This window comes from Phycomyces blakesleeanus, assembly GCF_001638985.1.
Source record: "Phycomyces blakesleeanus NRRL 1555(-) unplaced genomic scaffold PHYBLscaffold_34, whole genome shotgun sequence".
In the NCBI taxonomy this organism is placed as follows: Eukaryota; Fungi; Mucoromycota; class Mucoromycetes; order Mucorales; family Phycomycetaceae; genus Phycomyces; species Phycomyces blakesleeanus.
The window spans coordinates 250,384-274,560 of NW_017265164.1; the positions used below are offsets into that span (position 1 = coordinate 250,384).

General features: G+C 35.2%; 6 protein-coding genes across 6 annotated transcripts; 3 read left to right on the forward strand and 3 right to left on the reverse strand.

Annotated features, from left to right (window-relative positions):
- Nucleotides 1-129: 129 nt before the first annotated feature.
- PHYBLDRAFT_99985 (hypothetical protein) lies at nucleotides 130-2,040 on the reverse strand (the record flags this gene model as incomplete). Its single annotated transcript, XM_018444118.1, has 3 exons — nucleotides 130-510; nucleotides 718-933; nucleotides 1,873-2,040. Coding segments are annotated over 3 exons (765 nt in total), but the record flags the coding sequence as incomplete, so codon positions are not given.
- A 519-nt stretch (nucleotides 2,041-2,559) lies between these two features.
- PHYBLDRAFT_183788 (hypothetical protein) lies at nucleotides 2,560-5,447 on the reverse strand. Its single transcript, XM_018438832.1, has 12 exons — nucleotides 5,232-5,447; nucleotides 5,022-5,104; nucleotides 4,693-4,835; nucleotides 4,560-4,607; nucleotides 4,353-4,410; nucleotides 4,221-4,281; nucleotides 3,961-4,148; nucleotides 3,600-3,912; nucleotides 3,336-3,474; nucleotides 3,192-3,235; nucleotides 3,028-3,137; nucleotides 2,560-2,912 (listed from the first exon to the last, which is right to left on the reverse strand). The coding sequence occupies exons 1-12, from the start codon at nucleotides 5,371-5,373 to the stop codon at nucleotides 2,718-2,720; spliced, it is 1,524 nt and encodes a 507-aa protein (XP_018284727.1). The 5' UTR covers nucleotides 5,374-5,447; the 3' UTR covers nucleotides 2,560-2,717.
- Nucleotides 5,448-9,798: 4,351 nt separating this feature from the next.
- On the forward strand, nucleotides 9,799-11,590 carry PHYBLDRAFT_152237 (hypothetical protein; the record flags this gene model as incomplete). Its single annotated transcript, XM_018432870.1, has 4 exons — nucleotides 9,799-10,063; nucleotides 11,161-11,277; nucleotides 11,364-11,454; nucleotides 11,521-11,590. 4 exons carry the CDS (start codon nucleotides 9,799-9,801, stop codon nucleotides 11,588-11,590), a joined length of 543 nt encoding a protein of 180 aa, XP_018284728.1.
- A 628-nt stretch (nucleotides 11,591-12,218) lies between these two features.
- On the reverse strand, nucleotides 12,219-17,788 carry PHYBLDRAFT_152238 (hypothetical protein; the record flags this gene model as incomplete). The annotated part of the gene is made up of 12 exons (XM_018432871.1): nucleotides 12,219-12,283; nucleotides 12,381-13,004; nucleotides 13,102-13,374; nucleotides 13,495-13,550; nucleotides 13,665-14,662; nucleotides 14,829-14,935; nucleotides 14,991-15,194; nucleotides 15,278-15,669; nucleotides 15,911-16,097; nucleotides 16,281-16,507; nucleotides 16,582-16,796; nucleotides 17,015-17,788. The coding sequence occupies 12 exons, from the start codon at nucleotides 17,786-17,788 to the stop codon at nucleotides 12,219-12,221; spliced, it is 4,122 nt and encodes a 1,373-aa protein (XP_018284729.1).
- Nucleotides 17,789-18,098: 310 nt separating this feature from the next.
- PHYBLDRAFT_174983 (hypothetical protein) lies at nucleotides 18,099-19,652 on the forward strand (the record flags this gene model as incomplete). The annotated part of the gene is made up of 3 exons (XM_018437383.1): nucleotides 18,099-18,101; nucleotides 18,613-18,795; nucleotides 19,524-19,652. The coding sequence occupies 3 exons, from the start codon at nucleotides 18,099-18,101 to the stop codon at nucleotides 19,650-19,652; spliced, it is 315 nt and encodes a 104-aa protein (XP_018284730.1).
- Nucleotides 19,653-23,117: 3,465 nt separating this feature from the next.
- On the forward strand, nucleotides 23,118-23,992 carry PHYBLDRAFT_160559 (hypothetical protein). The gene is made up of 3 exons (XM_018434200.1): nucleotides 23,118-23,265; nucleotides 23,442-23,581; nucleotides 23,657-23,992. The coding sequence occupies exons 1-3, from the start codon at nucleotides 23,175-23,177 to the stop codon at nucleotides 23,960-23,962; spliced, it is 537 nt and encodes a 178-aa protein (XP_018284731.1). The 5' UTR covers nucleotides 23,118-23,174; the 3' UTR covers nucleotides 23,963-23,992.
- The last annotated feature ends 185 nt before the right edge of the window (nucleotides 23,993-24,177 follow it).

The following is a 24,177-nucleotide window of genomic DNA, read 5'->3' on the forward strand; positions in this document are numbered from 1 at the left end:
TTTTTGGTAGGGTTGGTCGGCTGGACTAGTTAAACTACCAACGATCTCTTCAGCGTTTTCATTAGCATAACTATCCGACCCATTACCACAACCATCACCAGAATCGCCACCACCACCACCACCATGGCGTCGGTAGATGTGTTTAAAGCATTTAATCAAGGTCTGTAGACCCAACAGATATCCTACATCAGGACCAGCCCCACCATTTGCTGGCGGATACTTGAAATCCTTGCGATTGGTTTGTTGGTCCAGAGAAGTCAAGCATCGAGCAAAATCAATGATCCGTACATCGATCTTGCGCTGGCTCTGGCTGTCCCCGTCATAGATGATCAGCAGAGAAGACGCATAGAATCGATAGCCTTCTAGGGACCGAATCACTCTCGAGAGCACATGGAGTTTGCGAACAAGTATAGGTATATGGTGGATCTGACATCCCTGACCATTGTCCAGGAAAGAACAAAGCGAATCACAAAACGTGTGTGGATTCAGGTTACGTCCATAGTATTTGTCCTGGAAATAAAAGTCATTTTGGTCTGCTCTATAGACCTGTATACACTTGCCCCCCCAATATTTGCAAACCAAAATCGATAAATAAACAAAAAATTTCCATAGAGAATTTCTTGTCAGTTTTTTTTTTGTATTGAATTTATTAAAAGCCCTTTTTGTTTTTGTTTTTCTTTGTTTGTTTGTTTGTTTATTGGCTTGTGTATAAAATACTAAAGATATATATATATATATGACATGATAGAAACTTGCCTGCATTCCACACACACGAACACCCAACTCACGACTTGTCGATCGTGCACATTTTCTCGTCTGACTCTCTTTTTTGGACTGTGTGGCATAAACACCGTACTGGCGAGTGCCCATCTTGAGATCCAATACACACGGATGTCTTACACCATCTGTGAGATCCTCAATAAGGATAAACTGCTTGACTGTATCTTTGTGAACAGATTGAGCATGCAATTTCTGTAGATCACGTTGGTAGACTTGAGCAGCCCAAGGGTTCGTAGGTCTAACCTGCCAGGTGCTATTATTATTATTATTATTATTATAATTATTATTATTATTATTATTGTTCTTTTCGCTGTTGTTGTCGTTGTCGCTGCCGAGTGGCAAGCACAAGGGTTCTGGAAAATAAGAAGAACCCGGCTTGGTATCTCTACCACTATTTCTTGGTATATTTGAAGAAGGAGAAGGAGAACAAGAGATGAGAGTAGGATATGGATCATTATCATTATCATTATCATTATCATTATCATTATCATTATCATTATTGTATTGATTCTTTTTGAGCCCTTGTGGATCAAAAACCTCTTGTCCTTCTTCCTCTTGTTTTTTGTTTTTGCTTTCTTTTTCAGATTTTGATCGTTTGAGAGTAGGCGTGAGAGCATTCTGGCAAGAGAGCTTTTGTAGGCGAGGTGAGTGGGGAGCAGACGCGGTTGGCTTATGAGGGCGTGGATGTAGTACGACATTGTCAATTGAATGACTAAAAATGTCCTCGTTGTCTTTCAAACAAGATATAGATCGGTTCAAAGGTGGTGGTGGTGGTGGTGGTGGTGTTGGGGATAGATTGGATCTATTCCAGTCATCGACTGCCTTGAGACGTTCAAGGAGAGCATCGGGTGTGAATACTTCCCTGAGCACCTTTTCCTGAAAAGATTTTGTAGCTGCTGGTCTAGTCTGATTTGATTTTTGAGTAGATGGTTGTATCTGTGCTTGTGTTTGTGTTTGTGGTGGTGGTGGTGGTGATGATATGTTCTCATTTGGTGTATTACAAGATTTCCAGTCGCGTAAAAGACTCTCATTCTGGTCAAACATGACCTCTGGCAAGAAAGAGTGAACCGAAGGGTTAGCTCTGTAAGTGACATTGAGTACGCCCAAGTAGTGGGACACAAAGGGTAACAACTGAGGGTGGTTTGCATCGAAATGCTCGTAGATCTCTTGTTCTTTTTTCGACACTGGTTTGCAGATCGCTCGTTTGGAGAAGCGAAAGAGTGAGGCGTGTCCGCCAACTTGGTTATAGAATGGCAAAAGAGGTAAAGATGTTGTGATTTTCGTCGGATCAAAGTAAGATTTGTCATTGTCATTTGTCATTTGCCATTGATTCATCATTAGATGTATATATATATATATAGCTGTAAACTTTTCTTGTTTGTTTGTTTGTATTATGAGATCAAGAAGTGTTATAAAGATTGTCAAATTGTAGAAATCGGTTTTGGCTTTTATATATATATATAAATAAGCCAAAAGTTAAAGAAGCTAAAGAAGTAAACAAATGAACAGACAAAAAAAAAAGAAACAATAGGATAAAAAGAAGATCAATATTGAATGATTTAATTTTTGTTTTGAAAGAAAGAAAAAGAAAAAAAAAGGGCAAAAACTCATATATTATATAAAATATGTCTGTAATACAAATTTTGCGTCACAGGAAAAAAAAGAAAAAAAAAAAAAGTCTCTTGTTTTATAAAGAATCTGATTACCAAATAAAAATAAAAGAAAATTGTACGATTTCTCCTTATTCTTTCTTGATCTGATAACCAACATAAAGACATTCTGTATATATATATATATATATAAAGGCTTGAAAATACGTCTTTCTCTCTTTCTATATAGAGAGATACATGTATATAAAAATAAATAACTAATATATACATCTCTCTTTTGTTATTCTTGTCTTTGTTTCAAGACTCATAAGATTTGTATGGATTTGATCAGTACAGAACTATGGTTGGAACATATCCGTTCTTAGTTACTTCCATAACTATACCCTCATCGTATCCAGTCAAGTGAGTGGATCCAAAGGGATTCTGTTCGCTCGACCCCCTAGTGAGAATCACTGGTTTCTGCTCATTAGCATTAGATACATCATTTGATTTCCATGGAATTCGTTTCTGCATAGTGGCTGCCTGTTTACACACCAAAGTATATAAAGTCAAAGTCAATTATTTTTTTTTAACCAGGCGACCAAATGAATATAACTAAAAAAAAAAAAAAAAAAACAAAATTGACAATTCTTCTTACCTTCATCTCTGCTGTTACAATATGAACTGGGACAGGATCATTATCGTCAGTATCGGATTCAACATCAACCAGAACATTGTTTGAATTCTCCTTTCCATTAGCTTGTTTCACTGTGTAATTTTATATAGTTTAGACTTTTTGTTTTGTTAAATAAAATTACATACCATCTTTCTTGGAAAATACTATCTGGAAAGGACATCTCTTGTATCTACATATTTATAAAGAAGTTCAAAGTATCATTAAGTATCATTTTTATTTTGAGAAACTAGAGTCTTAATATCCCCTTTTTATGTCCAAGTATTCTTTACCTTTGAAAATCATAGTGGCCTGGAATATTGCCATGTAGGACAATCTTCTTACACACGTGTAAACCTCCGTCAATCAAAATGTCGATTCCCAAATGGAAATAGTTGAAAAAATAATCGGTTGGATGGACGGTAAAAGGATCTTATTACACCAAAAAAAAAAGTAAAGGGGGTAAGTAGGAAGCAATAGGTTTCAATCAGTCTAACCAAAAGTCGAGTCTAATTTGATCACAGCCCATAATTCAATTCACTTGATATTCTCTTTACCTTTGTCTTCTTCTTCTGCGCTGACAGCTCTACTTCCGTTATTACTTCCACTTGCCTTTGACCGATCGCCCTTTGTGTCTTGCTTTTCAAGAGCCGTGAGGTCATTTGCAGTAGAGTGTATCTTCATCTTGTCTTCCTCTTTGTAGAATATCCGCGAAGGTTTACCAAGATCGGCAAGAATGTCCTGCGCAGTCGAGAGGTGGAGTGTGATTTGAACTGTATTGGAAGTAGTCTTGACTGGTTCTCTTGCTGAGTCGGTTGTTTCATTGGATGAGACTTGTGTAGGAAAATAAAGTGTTGCTCCTTTGGTAGGCTATAAATATTATAAGAAACAAATACTTCTTTCTTTTATATTTCTTACCTTTGCAATAATAGTTTCTAATTCTCGTCGACCCAACTTTCCATACTTTGTAGAAATCGACGCATTGTGTTCTGCAATCACCTTTGAGAGAGACGGAACAGTAGCCTGCTGCCAATGAGTGCTTCCAGTGTAAAGATAAACCCTTGATGCGATTGGTGTTGTACCATCAGGAAATTCCATTGGAAGATCTATGTGCAAACACACACATATATATATGTAAGATTATTTGATTCAATCTTATACTTTTTCTTCTTCTTTACCCGACGATGACTGATAAAGGGTTTGGAATCGCAGAGGAATAGGAAACGTAAATGCAAGACCCTAAAAAGATAATGTACATAAAAATGAATTAATTATTATTTTATTTTTGACAAAATCTAATGGTACTTTACCGGATACTTTAACGTGTAAATACTCTTGGCCGCATCAAACTCACCCGGATAAGTTGGCCTATTTGAGACTGATTAATAAACCAATCATCATTTATTTTTTAAAAGAAAAATCACACTTGACATTTCAGATACACACACTATATAAAGATAAGAAATAAAGAAATAAAGAGAGAAAGAGATGGAATAGAAATGCATTGATTACTTTACCCAAATGACTTATAGATCAACAGAAATGTAGGGATTGTCCTGCTTGAACTTGTATAGCATAAAAGGGATTAACCTCGTTGGCCCAAATTCAGATTCGACTATCAATCATATCTTTTTCTTTCTTCTTCTTTACCTGACATCCCCATTTTGATAGACAAGTTTGACTTTTGAAGGATCAAAACACTCGATTGATTTCAACCTTTGAAGAGATCCATCGTACCGAAGGTGAATACCATTTGACGGCAAAGATATAATAAAATCATGTCGTAGTGGGTCCTGTATCATTTAATTTTAAGCGCACACCCACAATAAACATAGATATTATTTATGTCTTTAAATCATTCACTTTCTTTTTTATTTATTTATTTTATACCATCACTATAAAGAAGTACACACAAATTGATAGAATTTGATAACCAAAAAAAATAAAAAAATAAATAAAAAAAATTCCAAAATCCCTACCTTTTGACTGTATTTAAGTTCGACAGTTGGAAAAAACTGCGGTCGATCTCGCAGTAGTTGAATTGTATCCCACAATGAAGATCCTTTATATATATATATATATATATATTATTTTACAAAAGCCAACATTAGATGAGGTCTGATGTGTATATATTTCTTTGTCATTGATAAGCTAGTTTCATGTGAGTATAGATAGAATTGCTAATGTACCTAATCGAAATGGTCCTAGGCTTTTGCCCGGTGTGATGACAAGTTCGATACGCTTTAGCCGTTGTGGATTATTATTATTATTGTTGTTGTTATTACTATTATGCTTTGTGGTATTGGTGATGGTGGAAGTGTGTGTCGTCATTGTAATGTGAATTTAGAAGATTTGAAGGAAAAAGAGGATTTGTTGGTTTGTTGTAGTTTGGCGTACAAGTGAGGTAGAGAACGAAAATAGAAAGAGAAGAAGAAGGACAAAAGCTTGAATATACATTATAAATGAATTTTAGAATCCCAAAAAAAGGAAAGAAAAGGAAATTACGATTTCGTATATTAATAGAATGCAATCTAATGATAACATTATAATTAATGATCATAAATTGTTGTAATTCTTGTGATTTCTGTATGTAATTCTCTTTCTATTCTGTCATGATTCTGTCATTTTGCTATCAATCATTTTACATATAAATTTTGGCGATTATCAAACAATTCACACATTGATAAATCACAGTATCAAAGAAAGCCAATTTATCACTCTATATACATATATATATATTTCTTTTGTGTGTATGTGTGCGTATTGTGATCAGAATTTGGATCAAGACAAATGATTATGTAGACCTCTTTATCCAATCATCACCCAAATTAGGAGTCAAAGCAAAGTCAAGAAGGTTTGATAAAATAGTCCATCATATAAATCACACATAAAACAAATGTCAACAGCTTTCTTTCTTTTTTGTCAACCTTGTCTTTGTCTTTTAACTCACCCCTCAAATTTCACCCCACCAAAAATAAAATAAAATAAAAGGGCGGGTAAATTTTCTACTTGAGTTACAAACATGTAAGAACTTCTTTTTCTCTCCTTTCTTTATGTCTCTTCACACACACATGTATATATATATATATATATATGAAAGTATATCAATATTTCTATAGACATCATCACAATAATGTCATTATTCCTCTATATAATAATAATATAATAGATTTTTAGGTATTCTTTATATCTTTGCCTGGATTGGTCAATTATACTATGGCGCCCGCAGCCAAAAAGAAAAAGAAAAGAAAAAGGGATTTACCCTTGTGGCCAACCCGTGGGATAATTTTATTTCTCTTTTTTGGAGATTTTTTAGCCAATTAAAACTCTCACAATGTATAAAAGATTTATATATATATAAATGTGTAAGTTTGTAAGACCTTGATATACTAAGATTAAAGGACATCAGCTGTCAACTAACAAGACCTACTGGTTGGATAGTCAGCTGCCGAATCAGTCATTATAAACCCTCATGGGTCTCTCCACACCTCTATCTATCTATCACACCCACATACTTGGTCACTGACTTGGCTTGATTTTTTGGGTGAGCCAAAGTTTAATCCATAGAATCCTTTAGAATTAAAGAATCCCAATTGAACAAGGATTTCCAGTAGCTTTGATTTAAGCTCACCTGGCGTTGTTCCGAGAAAGAAAAGAAGAAGAAGAAGAAAAAATTCAAGGAGTTCAGAATGTATAGCTTCGATTATACCCGAAAGATAAGGGAGCTTTATAATAATAATAATAATTTTTTTAAGGGGTGGAAAGAATATAAATTCAATCAATTGGATTTTACACCACAATTTGTATTTTGTATATATATATTTTGAATTCTATATAAATCCATATATATATATAATTCTTCATGGCTTTGATTTCCATCTGTATACACAAAAGATGATATCGCCATTATTCAAAACATAAGGAATCTTATTTGCCTCTGTAATTCTGACCCCCCCCTCCTTTTTTTTTTCTTTCATATATATCTATATCTATATTTTAGCATAGAATTCATAGTCAAATTCAACCTGATGAATAGACGACTATTATTTATTTGAAACCAATTAACAATCCTGTAGATTATAGACAATTGTTCCATTCATTATGACTTGAAAGCTATCATTGCAAAACAAAACAAAACAAAACATAAATAATGAATAGTACTTGCATATATTCATTTCTGTTTATTACTTTGCATTCAACTTTACAAAACAGATACCCTTTTTTTTAATCAACCTCGATTGATCAAAGTCTCATATATATATATATACATAGCTATCTAAAGATTCTATCAACAAATAGATCGACAGTCAATACAGGCACATACACACACAGAAAAGAGTATTTTATGCAAAGAAGAGTCCATCTTTTTTTGCTGCTATTATTAATGAATTGATATCATATTGCCATTTAAATAGCACCAACCCTGACACTACCCACACCAACAACGCCAAGAAGCCAAAACAAAGAAAAAAAACAATGGCATTTAATCAGGCTCGTGGCAGACAGTACTTGAATTTATTGTCATCCTAAACAGTCCACAAATCAGCCCTTTGTGCTTATCGCAAATAGGTAGTTTATCAATACTCTGCTTAACTCTCAATCGCATTCTACAGCTAACCTTTTTCATCTCTTGAAATATATGCCCTTCAGCCTATGCCACCATCAAGGCATAAAAACCAAAATGGGTGAAAATAGATAACACTGTAGGAAATGGCAGAATTTATACCTCCAACGTAACGAGTTACAAGTTCGTAACTCATGCGATTTAAAAGTCAGTCTTTAAAATACCGACCTCGTAACGAATTACGAACTCGCAACTTTTATAGCCAATAGCATGCCTGTTTTAACCTATTAGCTTTACTTTTTGTCAAATACGATTTATGGGATTTTATATTATTTTGCATCTAATCCAATCAAATATTCTAAATATGCCAATTATACCTTTTTTTTATATTTTTTATTTTTTATTTTTTATTTTTTAGGTATTTGTATTCTCTTTATAATTGGTTCAACAAATGCATCATGTTTTATATTGGAATTTTATGGTTTCTATTGATCAAAATAATACAACTTAAACATAAAGAAGTATACAAAGAAGAAGTACTAATTTTTATGATATTTAGTAACAGCTTAAGCTATATATTTATTAAATAATATACATATATATATATACTTTTATATGATACTTTTTACATTTTTTTTTATCTAAATACTATAATATTGATGAAGGCATGTATATTGCATAATTGATTCTTTTTATCAAATAAAATATAAACCTGCTTTGTGTTAACATTTTTATGTCTGATTCCTACTTTTGAAAAACCAGAAGACAGATTCCCTGTGATTCTTTAAATGTACCGAGATCTCTAATGAACATACGAGCAATCTTGACAGCCAAACTATACATGATGTAGATGTTTTTCTGTCAATTCTTCTCAGATTGCTTTCTTTTATCAACTTTGCTGATTCGTATTTTATTAATACTAGCCTTGATAGTTATTAAGTATGTTTCTTTTAAAGACATTTAATAATTTTAGACCTTGTGAAAAAAGAGAAATAAAAAAAAAGCAACAATGCATTAAAAAGTAATCCCAGTCATTACTTTTTGATGGCAAAGGCTTCTTTAAGTTCAGATTAAAAATACATAGCTTTGTAGGCCATGTTTGTCTCTTTATCCAACTTTGCAACCTGTAAACAGTCTAGCATACAATATTCATGTAAGATGTTTTTTTTTTGGATTAAAAACCATAATAATAATAATAATAATAATAATAATTTAATATCACCCTAAGCCTAACTGCAAGAAGTATCAAAGTTAAAAGTCCTTCAAATCAATCGTATTAATATTATTACCTTTGCACATCTTATTATTATTATTCAATTCCTATGATAAAAGGCTTTGAGAAGGTTTGCAAGCAATACAATGCTTACGCACTATTCTTCAAGATAAATTATACACACCCACACATATTCTCAGTAAGTTTTTAGTGACAGGCACACAAAATTCAGAACAACGAATATAAAACGCCAATACAGATACAAGGAACTAAAATTTATTTTGATGTATTTGCAAGGTGCCACCGAAATGATTAATATCTTTAGGCAGCTCTCCTTTATATCAATCAATCATTATATTTATCTAGTAAATTATGTACTATATTCTCATGTGTCAAAGTCACATATATAAAAGTCTATAAAAGACAGCACGATTGACAGGCAAGAATTTTAAACTCTACATATCTTTGTTCTTTGCCTATATTATTGTAATTATCTCTATCCTCTGCTTATTTTACGCAAATACCAAAATTCAAACCAACCAAAGATTTATTTCGCAAGTTTCGTCGTTCCTTCTATATTAACCAATCCAAAGCTAAATAATGTCTAGAAAGCAATATCAGTTCTGAATTTGGTTAACCTTCTGCATTAATGGTAAAAGACTGGCCTGTATCTCACAAACATAGTCATGAGACAACCAGTGGTGTAGTATTTAGATATCTACTTTGTAAGCATGAATTTGATCTTTGTTTGTTTGATACATTTAGTACTTCCAAGCACTATTTTTCGTTCTCCCAGATTTCCCTTCGAACCTTCGAGCAAGTCGAAAACTCGCGCTAATATAGCCCCACTAAATGGCCAACTTTAACCTGTCATAGTCTTTTAAGATGAATATGACAACTAGTCATCGTTTTTTTTCTATTATTATTAATACTTTTTATAAACCCTACAGATTTACAAAATCAAAATTGCTTCGAGGACATGTCTTCGTTACAGCTTGAGCATAATTTGTGGAATAGACATCTTGCTGCTGTCCTGAACTTCCGACATATACTTAACAATCTAAGATATTATGGGACTATACCTTTAAGGTTCACCCGCGTCATTCGGATTGGATGTATCAGAAGACAAGCAGAAGAAGATTTCCAGGAGGGTCGTCGTTTGAGACAAAGACTGACTAGACTTCAAAAAAAGATAAAACAATTATGTTCTGGTTACTGCTTAGGACCCACCCAAGTTACCGCTGGTAAGCCATTAGATTTGAATAATTTATTATTTAGTTTTGCAATGGGTTGAAAAAGCTAAGAAAAGATGTTTTGCTTTGACTGCAAAAAAACGGCGGAGTAGAAATTGGCGCTGAATTAAAACTCAACTACAAGACACTTTAAACCCCGGAAAACTTGCAACAATTCACTAAAATCGCCTATTTTTTTTTTCTATAGGGTATGGTACATAAACCTGACTTGGATACAATAATATATATATAATATTAGCTGTATCAACAAAGAGCACAGACTCTTAAGTACAGAAGCAATTTCAAGGAGTAAGCTCACTAATAAAAAAAAAGATCATACACAACTTGTTATTTTCACTTTTACAATAATTTTTGGTCTTGAATCCTTAACGAAAAAAAAAAAAATCAGCCAATCAAATTATGATAGTACTTGGCTGCCAACTATATATATATATTTTTAGTGTATATAAGAGTACTTTTAACAAAGCATGCTTTGACACTCCCTCTACCTTTATCTGAAAATATATATGCAGATTAGATCCGAGCTCTATTTGTATCTATGCTCGAATTATGTGTGCTTAAAACATTCTTCATATTGAAATAGATATTCTTATGAACAAAACATCAACATGTAATCTTTTATATTTTCTTTCAACGGAGAGAAATAGAGCTCATACCTTTCTGTGTATAGTTTGACAACAAGAGGTTAATGTTTTGTTATAATTTACAAGGTATAATTGTTTTGTTGAAGAGAATTTGAATTTATCAAATGTAAAGACTATATATTCCGGTTCAGGTCTATTGTACCCAAAGCAATTGTGGGCTCATCAAACCTGTATACTTCTTGTAAAATAACATATATGTATATTCTTATTTTTTTTCTTTGTGGACAGCTGGTAATTAGTACCACTATGGTAACACAACGTATACAATAATATCACGCTAAAAACAAACTTCTTTTTTTTTTGTTGTTGTCTTTGCTAAAAATTGACTCCAATTCATATACCACAAAAAAGGAAAGAACAAATAATAATAATAATATATATAGATATTTTCAATATTATCTTCCCTTTCTTCCAATTTATTTATTTTATTTTACTTTATTTTAGGGTTTAAGATGAGTGATACTCTAAAGCCATATACAATAGCCACCAAGACAACCAAGGTTCCTGATCGGTATTATACACCACAGCCAATTCCCAAAACACCAAAAGAATCGAGTCTTGGTAAAGGAACAAAAGATAACAAGTTGATCAATATAACAACAACAATAATAATAATAATAATAATGTAATATATGTATATTGTTTAGAATTCTCTTATTTGCCTACACCACCACCTTCTACTGTGGCAGTACAGCCTACCACAACATCAAAAGCAAAGGATCCATGCTGTTTCGGATGGTAAAACATTCATTATTTTTTATTTTATTTTATGCGTTGTGCTGTATTGATACTATTGATCCGTAGTATACTTGCCTGTCTATTGTGCTGTGCTGTCAAGAACGAAACTCAAAGTCCTGATACAACCACAGGCTAAAATGTAGTCTTATTATTATTATTATTAAAGACATTTGTATCAACTATAACTTTAAAAATTAAGTATATAATACATGGAGTGTATAGATAATGTCAGTCTTTGTTTTTCTTTTTTGTATACTTGTTCATTAAAGTGACAGTATTTGTAAGGACAATATTTAATATGGTATGCTGCATGGTATCGTAATGCAAATAATAGTAATAGTAATAGTAATAGTAATAATAATAATAATAATAATAATAATAATAATAATAATAATAATAATAATAATAATAATAATCTTCAAAGGTAAAGAGTAGAATATTAGATTCTATTGAATAAAATAAAAAAATAAATAAAAATAAAGTGACAATAAAGAGGGTGGATATAGAGAGTTTGATTCCTATATCTTGTTGTGAATGAATAAATAAATAAATAAAGGTACTCTCATCAAGGTATGCACGAGTGTGTAGGTAGGTGTATAAAATGTAGGCGTTTGTGTGTGTGTGTGTGTGTGTATATAGATGTATGTAAGATATATATGCCAATAAAATGGGGGATAAGATATAGGTATTGTAAAGCAAAAGTAAAAGCAAAAGAATCGAGAATCAAGAATCAAGATATGCTTCTTTTACTTTTTCCTTTTTTTTTAACTAGCCTTTGTGCTTGATACATAATTACTAGGGAACAAACCCGAAGCAGGTTTTCCAGAGCCTATAGATTACAGAATTATTATTATACTTTATACATAGCACATAGAAGTAATATCTGTATCTGTATATTTATCAGTAAAACCATTCAATCTACTTACCATCATCTTTATAGCCCATCCACCAAACATTGTCGCTCATATCTGTAACAATAATCGTTTCATTTGCACCAAATCCAAGTTCTCCATACTCTTTGGCATCAAACGGATACTTTGCATAGAACAAAGATGGGCAGTCTTCACTAACAGGTGCATCTGGCCCACTTTCTGCCCGTTTGGCTACAGCTGCCGAGAGCATTGCTGCAAATGTAACCACCCCAGCTCCAGCTCCAGCTCCAGTTCCAGTTCCAGTTCCATTAGTATGGTCATTATTTATAAATGGTGATCCAACCAAATTTTCACGCATCTCAGCTGAGTTTTGGTTCTGGTTGACAAATCCATTCTTTTCTTTGTTTGTCAAAGTATCTCCAGAATATGCACCGACACCTGCACCTGCACCTGCACCTGCACTTGCACCTAGAACACCCAGCTGTGCAGCATCCAACATTGCAATAAGTGTTGATGCGCGACGTCCAGATGCCCATGGTGGCATTGGTTCGGGATCATGGCGAGCAGAGTTGCGTCTGCGGATAAATACAAAACAAAGAGCGCATAGGACCAAGGCAAAGATTATCCCAAGTGAAACAGCAATAGAAATCAAGATTACTGCAGGTACTGGCAAATGTCCTAATTATATTTATATTTATATAATTAATTAATTAATTGATTAATAAGAAAAAGAAAAAAAAATTAAAAAAAAGTATATAGATAGATAGATACGTACGTTTAATATTGCTCACTGTGCAACATGGGGATTCATGGAATAAATGCTGAATAGTTCCAGGTGTACCGTCTCTTTGGGAAGTCAGGACATACGGGTACCAGTTGGATCCATCATACAACGCTGCACTAACATTTCCAAAGGGTGCGATATCCAATTTACCAACCACCATAAGCATATCCTCCGAATCAGCTGGGAATCGATCATCATTTGGTGAAGATGTGATGGGAATATAAAGAAGTTGTCTGATATCACTTGAAGGCCCAAGATTTGATCCTTTTGTGTGTATTTATATGCCAATAAAGAACGAAAAAAAAAAGAAAAGGTATAACAATAGTTAATAATCATTTGCGAATTGAAACTATAACATGTAGATATAATGGAGGGGATCCTTACCAAGATCAGTATACTTTGTACCATCCCAAGTACCCAAATATCCAGAAGTAGCATTACTAATAGTCACAGCATTAATAACACATAGTATATTTAGATAACACGGCAAAGAAACAGAATTCAGTAGTTCTATTGTTAGTGGTCCAAAAAAAAAATATCTATATTTTTTTTACCTTCCAGCAATCAATACCTTTTTTGGCATGCTGAGTAATGTAGTTGGAATGCCTAGTTCGGCAGATTGGATCTCTGTAGGTACGGTCCAGATGCTCGACTGATCTTTTATCTCGGCAATATAGGTACGTTGATTATTGACCTGTAGGTCTCCGACTGCTATCAACCGACCAGCGAAAGTTGTCATGTCATATACTTGGCCTTGTAAGTTTTGAGCAACTTTATCCCACTGCAATGTATTGGTGTTCAAGGAGCAGACAGACGGGCACTCCAATGAGCCAGCCAAGCTAAAGTTTCCTCCCACATTCACTATATGACTGTTTCCACTAACTTGTATTACATTTATACGTCCTATATGACCCCCCGAGCCATAGACACCTATTGTGTCCACATTCTTCTGGCCAATCAGATCATAGATCGCAAAACTCTTGGGCTGGCTGTCATAAAACCTGCCACCGAATTCACCGCCGATCAAGAGTTTATCGTTCAGAAGCGTCAGGGCACGGACTTCGCCATCGAGTTCGCCGATTCCGGTCCATTCGCTATCTTTGTACATCGCCAGATTCGAGATCTTGTCTGAGATCTTGAACCGTCCGCCAATAATCAAAACCGTGATGTTGGTTCCGGGTTCGGTAGTGTTGTGCCAAAACAGGCCAGTGTTGATAACTGCGTCGGGATCGTTTCCGAATACATGTGGCGACCAGATACTGTCCAGGTTGAGAGACGCAAGACCGCTGGCAAGGTAGGTTTGGGCACTGCGAATGCCACCTATCCAGATCTTATTGTTGACAGTGGTGTCTGTACTCAAGGATGTGATCAAACGTACGGTTCCGACAATTTGGGACGATCGATCGATCCATTTGTTGTTAGTTATATCCCAAACAGCGTTGCCTACTGACGTTGGTGTGGTCGAGTTTGTATTTACGATACGGGTTATGCTTCCAGAAAAAGTGATTGTAGAGTCTGATAAAAACATTGACTCAACAGGACCATCTAGACCCTAAAAATTAACCACCCCCACCCACCAAAACAAATATTTTTTTCTGTTATTATTATGATGGCTATTATTATTTTAAGAGCAGTAGTAGAAGAAGAAGAAGAAGAAGAAGAAGAAAAGAAATAAAGCAATAATACTAACGATAATAAATCTTAAATATTATACTTACCATTTCAAGAGGAACCCATTGGTTACCAGCAATGTCAAGTCGAGCTACATTTCCGAGAGGCTTTGTTCCAGTAACAGTAGAGTTGAATGAACCACCAACATACAAATCTACACATTTAAACAGATAAATAAATAAATAATTAAAAAAAAATAGCCAACTTACTTGAATCAACTAACTGTAAGCAGGTTACATTCCCAGTCAGGCCAATTTCATTAAGAGGTCTAAGTTGACCTCCTGAAGAAAGATAATCATAGGCAACAATATTGCGATAGATATCATTTATACCAACAAACTGACCACCGATGTATAGAACATCTCCTTGTGAAGCATCAATCGTACGTACAGTAGAACCATGTAATAATTGCTCTATAATTTTTTTTTGAAAAAAAGAGTTTCTCCTTGTATGTTAATTTATATACATAATAATTATAATTTTTTTTATTACTAACCAGTCAATGGTCTCCAGGAGGGTACAATGTTCTGTGTGTAGTTTTGTGGGCTATATTCCAACACACTGACTAGGGTGACACCAGTTCCGTTTTTTATGAATTCAAGAGACGTTGCTACCAAGCTAACCGTGCCACTGCTAGGAGCCGTAGCATTTGCGGCCAGATTTAGCAGCACGGTCGGTTGAAAGCTTGTGGTTGTTGCGGACAAAAAGCCACTGTAGATCAAGGTACGTGTGTCTTCTGTTACTGCCTGATCTACAAAGAATATCGTACTATTACCCGGTGATGGTGTGACAGTGAGCTCAATTTGAGTCCGATCATTACAGGTCGAACTTCCAACACAGCCCGGGGTTGTGGCATAAATAGTGTATTGACCTTGAACCGGAATGTAACTAATAAAATAAAACAAAAAAAAATATATAAAAAGATTAGTTAAGATTAATAAAAGCAAACAAACAAACAAACAAACAAATATGCACATATGCGCACAAACAGGCAAATCAAATAAAGCTAGAATTATGAGCATATAACTCATTGTCAATATATAATTATAATTATTATTTTTTATATATCTAAAAGAAAAAGAAAAAGAAAAATATGTCACTATTATTACTACTCTTATTTTTGGCTTACGGTGTGTAGAGAATCGAGGCATCAGTGGTAGCAAGATCAGACGCAGAAAATGTGGAGGTCAGGAAGTTTTGATATGTTCCAAACACATATTTCTCTACCCAATTGCCAACAATTGTTGTAGAGGGAGTAATTGAAGATGTGCACTGGCCATCATTAGTGTCTCCAAGATGGGCATGGAGTGCAATATCTATTTGATGAATCATATTATAGTTAAGGATATTATAACAAAAGGAGCAACTCAAGCATTCATTTATTCATTCATTTATTTATTTATTTATTTATTTATTTATATACATAATCGTTAGTTAAGTTATGCTAAAATATAATACTTTGGGAAAATCAAATTATATATATATATTTATTGGTTTACCTGATTGAAAGATCTGTACACTAGCCAGACCACCGCCAGAGCCAAACCAAGAATCAATATTGATTCTGACACCAGTTGTGATGTAAGGACTGACTACTGTAAAGTCTTGAAAGGCAATACTAGTGTCGTTGGAAAGATGGCATTCTTTAGAGCAAATTACGTTTTGTTGAGTGACAGGATCCAGATAGGATAGTTCAAAGTATTCATTCGATCCTAAAGCAATAATACTAATAAAGAAATTTATACAGTTAATTATTATTATTATCATTTTGTGAACACCAAGTCAATTTGGTTATGTTACCTAAATGAATTTGTTCCTCTTCCGTCATAATGAGTATTGCTGATGCGGAAAAGCGAGGGTTGGATCGAATACGCAAAGGTGGCTTCCCAATATCCAGGAACACCCTCTTGAAGTAGCCATGGGGTGTCAGGCAAAGGTAAGGTATTGTTGGAACAAACGATATTGGCAGGGTTACCAAGACCAGCTGTCAAGGCACCATTACCAGATCCCAAAGTCTGGTAATAAATAAATAAATATATTATTGGATTATACACATGAGTATGTACATATACATCTACAGCTACATGTACATCTATATGTGGCTGTGTAATGTATATGTATATATATATGTATATGTACAGGTGCACATATACAAGTACATACACATCTTTATCTACATCTAAATCTGCATATAGATACAATAAAATAAAATAAAATAAAATAAAAGACTTACAGTAGAACCTCCAAGGTTGACAATTTGGCTGCTGTTAGTATTATAGTACTGCCCATCCCCTGTGGCATCAAATAAACCACCGAATAAGATGGTGTTTTTCTTTTTGTTCGGAGTGATGGTGTAGACAGGACCGTTGAATCCACTCCAGGGCAGGGCAGTCCAGGCATTATTCTGCCAGAGTGCAATCTTGCCAAACACAGTCGATCCATTATTACTTGCGGGTGTTTGGACAGGTGAGCCAAAATCGCCTCCAACATACACACTATTTGCCTCCTGGTCACAATAGAGTGCCTGAACTGGGCCATCCAGGCCTCCATCAAGACCGGTGAGTGTTTGTGTCTGAGAATCAAACCGGGCAATATAACGTAGAGCGGTGTTGTCATTACTGTTACTGTTACTGTTACTATTGCTATTACTATTACTTTGGTTGTCATTATTATAAGTAATGGTGGTAAAGTTGCCACCAATGTAAATGTCCATCTGGTTATCCGCACGCTTCAATGTACAGGTCGTGAGAATGTCTCCATTGGCGGATGCAATACGTGTGAATGTATTGTTTTTTGACAAGACGAGGGATGACATTCTCAGGTCTGCTCCGGTTTCGAATTGCTGGGTGTCAATAAAGGGAGACAGGCCATTGTAGTTGCCTGTGAATCCCAATTGGCCAACTGCATCGAGATTGATCGTTGGTGTGGTAAATGGTTGCCCTGAGACGTGGATGATTAAAAAGATGAATGGTATGTAGTACCGGCCAAGGGCGTGTTTCCTGCTCATCTTGGGTTCGCTCTATAGAAAGAACGGGAATTTGAAGTAAGATGTCTCCAAGCACGAATCTAAAGGCAAGCAAAGAAGCAAAACAAAAAACAAAAAAAAAAGCGAAAGAGAGAGAGAGAGGGAGGGAGGGAGGGAGAAAGAAAGAAAGAAAGAAAGAAAGAAAGAAAGAAAGAGATAGAGAGGACCAAAACAGGTGCGTAACCATAAAAAAATTGTATTATATTAACCGATTGACTCCCAGATGGGCAGTATAATGCTCAATTAGATCGAAAGAATGGAAGAAAAAAGGTAGAGAAGAAATAGAGAAACCATGGTAACGAATTATACATACATAATTATGTATATGTATTATTTTTTGTGTATATCTTTGTATTAATAGTATTATTATTCTTAGCTGAGAGAGATAAAATAAGATAAGATAAAAAAATTATTGGTCTTCAAATGGTCGTAGTAGAGCTTTGTTTTTTTCTTCTTTGTTTTTGTTTGGTAGTCTATAAAAGATATGAGCGATTTATTCAAAACGACTATTTTGATAGCATTAATTATACATTTTATACATATGTATATATTTATGATACCTAAGAAATAAAGGCAAATCTATTGATATTTATACAAATGATATATATATATATATAAGAGGGGTAAAAGAAAAGCAAAGAAAGGAGAAGGCTCTAGACCACTTGGTTAACCTCAAAGGAGACAAGACAGAGAGGAAAACGATTGATCTTAATGAAATTCAGGAAAACCTATTATTCTCCCTTTGATCCTTTTTTTTTTAACTAAGATTATGATTATTTACTTTTTCTTTTCTTTTTGATATTTAGGTTGGCTCTAAATGCTTCTTGCTTCGTATTAAGAGTAGAACAAATACTTTAATGCGGGTACGGATACGAGTATGGATATGGATAAAGCCAAGACCATTAATGATGTGTGCACTGTATCATAATAATTATAAGGATCAAGGAGAAAAATGTCTCCAAAAGGAGAAGAGGGAGGAATATGGAAAGGTAAAGCCAAAGTCAAAAGGGAAAGGAAATAGATAAATAAATAAAAAGGGGGTGAAAAGACTGGAGAGACTTGCTTTTATATATATATTTGAATTTTTTTACATCATCAATATTTTCTGGGTGCTATTAAATGAATTGGCTTCAACTCAAAATAATAAATATAAATTTTAAAAGCTAAATAAATAAATGACAATTAAGTGTCAAACTCAATTGAATGTCGTACAACTCGGCTCGTACAAGAATGAGCAAGCGGTCCTGAGCCGATTTATTTTATTTTATTTTATTTGAATTTCTGCCCTATCTTTCTCTCTTTCTTAAGAGTCAATACATATATATATATATATATCCTTACTTTATAAACCATGCCTCCTTTGGATATACAAAGAGAGAGAGGGAGGGGGGAAATGGGGGAAGTTTGGAGTCTAAAGAGGAAAAAGAGGGGGGTTCATAGTATTATTCACAGAAAAACAAACAAAAAAAAAAGAGGTTTTGATAATTGTCTTGTTTCAAACTAGATGATATCATTTCACGTATTGAGTCCACAAATCTTTTAATCTACATACACAGTTAAATATTTTTTATTGATATTTTTGCCTTTTGTACCTAGGAATATTATTTAATAAAAAAAAAAGAGAGAACAAATTATGATTTTCTCTTCTTCTTATCGTTAATATCCATAAATGACTTCAACCGGTCTTGGTGTGATGGATTAATCAAATTGATAATAGCTGACAAAGATAAAGAACAATTTTGGCACAGCTACATTTACGATAAACTTGGTTCAAAATAGAGAGATCCAAATGATCCAAGGTGCTCTTCTCCAAAAGTTGCTTTACAACGCCACACAGGCCCTGTAACACATCAATAAACAAACTATCAATTTCATCCAATAACTTTTTCTTTCCTTTTCAAAATAAGTTTCATTTGTAGGTACGTGTGCTGTTATCAGTTGTTGGAATCATCAGATACTACTGCTCAAAACCAAATAGCCAAATTGTGGTCACATTTTCAAAGTAGCTATTAAATATTTCTAGACACTAGCTCAAGTCTGTCAACCCTAAAGTAGCCAGCTACTGCAGGGTTAGTGTGGGAAGCCTAAAATTATCTACCTTCAATATTTTTCAATCCACAAAAATAAATAAATAAATAAATAAATAAATAAAATTCAAATTTTACCATCCCATTTTTTTTTGTTTTTTTTTTTTGCGATTCCATTTTTCAATTTTGCGATTCCTCTGACCGGGAGCTCAAATTTCTATTCTTCCCAAAATGGAAGTAGTTTACTCCCCGGCTGGGAGTCAAACAATGTTACACTGATAAATCTCATAATTTACTCATCATTTTTGTTTTTTCTGTTTTATTTCTGTGTTTTTTTCTTTCTTTCTTAATAAAACACTGAGAAAGTCCATTTATGGATACTTTAGTTTCAAAACTACCTAATGTAGCTATGAAATTTCAAGAAATTGCTTTTAATTGATATTTTGAAAACTAACTTTGTATTTGTTTTTAACCAATTAAAAGGCTTGAGAGTAAATCGAAAATCTCGCATGCTTTATATATTAATATGGCTGGGTGGGTTCTCCGACAATCAATATCACTTTTTTTTTTCTTTTTTTTTGGTTTCAATTTTACACTTTCATTCTATACTTTCATTTCCCCCATCATCCTTTACCCTTTCCCTTCCTTCCTTTTTTTTGCATATAATATATGAACAGTGATGCCCTCTACAACAAGAGACGGCAGACGCCTAACAGGCTATAATGGTGATGAGACCACATATGGCTCAGTAGACAGTCATTCATTATACGACGATGCAATGGATGACGATAATGAACCCCTCCACGGACACATCCACAACAACAACAACAACAACCACACAAATACCCAAAAATCCAAACAGAAACACAGTAACCACGACGATGACGATGACGATGACGATGATGAGGAAGATGCATATGGTATTGAAGATGCCGAAGAAGATGACCACATTGACGACCACATTGACGATGTAGAAGATGAGGAAGATGTTGAATCAATCTTGAGCATTCCCGACCCAAACATCGACTTTGACCTCGTCTACACTCTACATACCTTTGCTGCTACTGTCGAAGGTCAGGCATCCGTCGTCAAAGGAGATGCCCTGACTTTGTTGGATGATACGAACTCATACTGGTGGCTTATAAAGGTGCTCAAGACAGCCGAGATTGGTTATATTCCAGCAGAGCATATTGAAGTGAGTCAATGTACAATATATCCTCTCTTTCTATATAAATATATGCATATATATATATGTGTGTATGTATGTGTGTGTGTTTGTGCTAATGATAATTATACAATGCTAGACACCTTATGAAAGATTAGCCCGATTAAACTCCCACCGTAACATTGAGGTACAAAAGAGCGATAAATTAAAGATAGAAATAATAAAAAGGTAGAAGAATAAAATAATATTGACTGATTTGGATATATATATCAAAGTTGACTCGCCGAGATATTCAAGATGCATTTCCTGCTCCTCCTTCAAGTAAACCTACTAGTACCAAAAAAGTAACGCTGTCCAAAGGCGTAAAATTTCAGGCACAGGTAATCATTGGTTTAAGTGACGACGAAGACTTTGAAGAAGAATTCGAAGAATGGCATGAGACCATGGTATCATCCGAAAGCTCTAGCGAAGAAAGTTCTGATGACGACGACGACGACGACTATGAATATATGGAAGAACGCCAGATGTATGGCATCGAAGACTACCAAGAGGGATCTCTTACCTTGGACCATTTCCCAGACGATCCATCATCCTTGGCTACAATCGCACCATCACTTGTGTCTGATCGTCGCATGAGTGAAGGATCGATAATCGATATCCGCCCAGTTGAGTCCCCACAGGCCAGTGTTCGCGCTCCTCTGACTTTTGATGACACAATAGCTTCCGAAGCAGATACAATCCGGATTTCACTCACACCAAACATTGCTCGCGGTACAACCGAAGAAACATCACCTGTAGATGCTGGTGGTGATAAACCCAGACGTAACACAATTGACCAGCTTATGAGCAGCATTGCAGCAGATATCGATTTAGATGCGGACACGGAGTCATCGTCGATTGGCAAACCTAGAGAAAGAAAGGAGCGCAACAGTCTCCGCAAGTTCTTTTCGCGTGGAAAGGATAAAGACAAAGACAAAGAAAAAGACAAAGATAAGAATAAGAAGAACCGTCAGTCGTCCGACAGTGTGCTTGACAATGCGTCCCTGAATTCCCAATCAACAGGCGGCTACTCTGAAAGAGAACGCCCGACCAGTATTGCCTATTCTGACCGTGAACGCCCGATGAGCATGGATTCTACAAGACGTGACAGCGAAGATGCGCAGCTGCAGCACCAGACTGTCCAGACTGCCCTGACTATTTATGCAGGCACAATTCCTTCCGAAATGGATTCGCTAATCCTGCGCGCAACTGCAACCACAATGGCTTCTGAGCTTGTCGAACAGGCCGTGCAGGACTTTGTAACACATGGAGAGATGCCCGAGCAAGAGGGCGTGGAGTACTTCTTGACTGTTAAGGGTATTGATGGCGATGTCTACACACTTTTGCCGTCCGACAAACCCCTGGCCATCTATCACACCCTGACTGCTCATTTGAGCACACCGATGCCATCACTTAAAAAGGCTCGCCGGATCTCGCAGTTGATGTCTACAACCGACAGTATGCCCCACATGGGCCGGCCAAAGGACGGTGCTGCAGATCCCGAACCTGTCCGTTTCTATCTCAACGCCAAACTACGCCGCGAGGAGAAGAGCACTAGTATTAATGGTGGTGGTGGATTGGTGAAGATCAAGGTTTGCCTGTTGTCTTCTGAGACTTCCCAGACAAACATCTTTTTTAAACCAGACCAGAATCGTCTGGACAAACTGGTGAGCGTCGGGCCATGGATGCTCGTTTCTGAGGTTACGACTCTTTTGCTTGAAAAGTTCTACATATTGAACGGAGTGGTCTCCAGTCAGGACATGGATGAGGCTGTGAACTCCCTGCGTCTGCAGGGGGAAGGTCCAGCTGTCCTCTACCGTCTTGCCATGTGTCAGAATGGTCAAGGTAAAGAGTTAAATACACATTAGTCTTATATATATATATACATGTGTGTGTACGTACGTGCATTTAATTTTAATAATAATAATAATAATTACTATTATTTTGTGCTTTACTAATTAAACAAAAACTAAATTCTTTGTTTTACACTGTGTTTATGTACCTAAAATATTCTATAATTCCAGAGCAACTCCTTTCTCCTGAGGATTCCATTCAGGCCGTGTTTGGGGACCGTCTTCCACCATTATCCACTCGACGTAGCAGCAGCAGCAATCCAGACAGATCTTCGATTAGTTCAATGTCTTCCACCATCTATGCACCACAACAAGATGAAGTCTTCTTCCTTCTCCGTCGTGCCGGGTCAGTGGCACCAGCAGAGACCAAGCCAGGTAAGATGATCATACATCCTAATTATCATTACCATTGTTGTTGTTGTTGTTGTTGTTGTTGTTGTTGTTGTTATTTGGTTCACCCCCTTGATTCTTTTTCTCTAATCTCTTTTTATTTTTATTTTTTTTTGAACACAAATCCGTTAACATTTATTTATTTATTATTGTGACATTAGCTCGCCCTCCTCGACCTATTCGTCAGGACACTCCCATGCCGAACCGAGACGACACTCCTACTACACTTGTAACCCCCATGCCTAATCGTGCCCTGACTTCTAGTCCCGTCGACAGTCTTTTGGCTGATCTTCATCCACTGGTAAGACAACCTACGCCCGCACCTGCCATTGAACCTCCAACACAGCAATCTCAAACTCAACAAACTCAAACTCAGCAAACTCAACAATCTCAAATTCAACAATCTCAACCACAACAGCCAAAACCAGATCAAAGAGCGATTCGTAAAGATATCGATTCCATGATATTCTGTGATGATTTTGGAATGGAAGATATGATGATGATGATTCGAGGGGCAGTACGATATGAAGATGAAACTCAAAAGAGATCATCGAGAGGTACATCAGCACCACTGCGTACCGAAATTCTAGAGGTCTACAAAGAGCATCAAGAAAGGCTCGAACAATTAGAAGAAGCATTGGATCAATTGATGGCAGAAGCAGTTGAAGTCTATGCTTGTTGAAAGAGAGAAATGAAATTGAAATTGAAATTGAAAAATAAAATAAAATAAAATAAATTCATTTATATTTATGTAGAAATGAAACACTTTTGAGAACTCTTTTTCTTTTTATATATATATTTCACAATAAATATAAAGAAGAAAAAAAAATGTATGTAAATGGGGTGAGATAAATAAATATATGTGTGTGTGTATCTGTCTGCCTGCCTGCCTGCCTG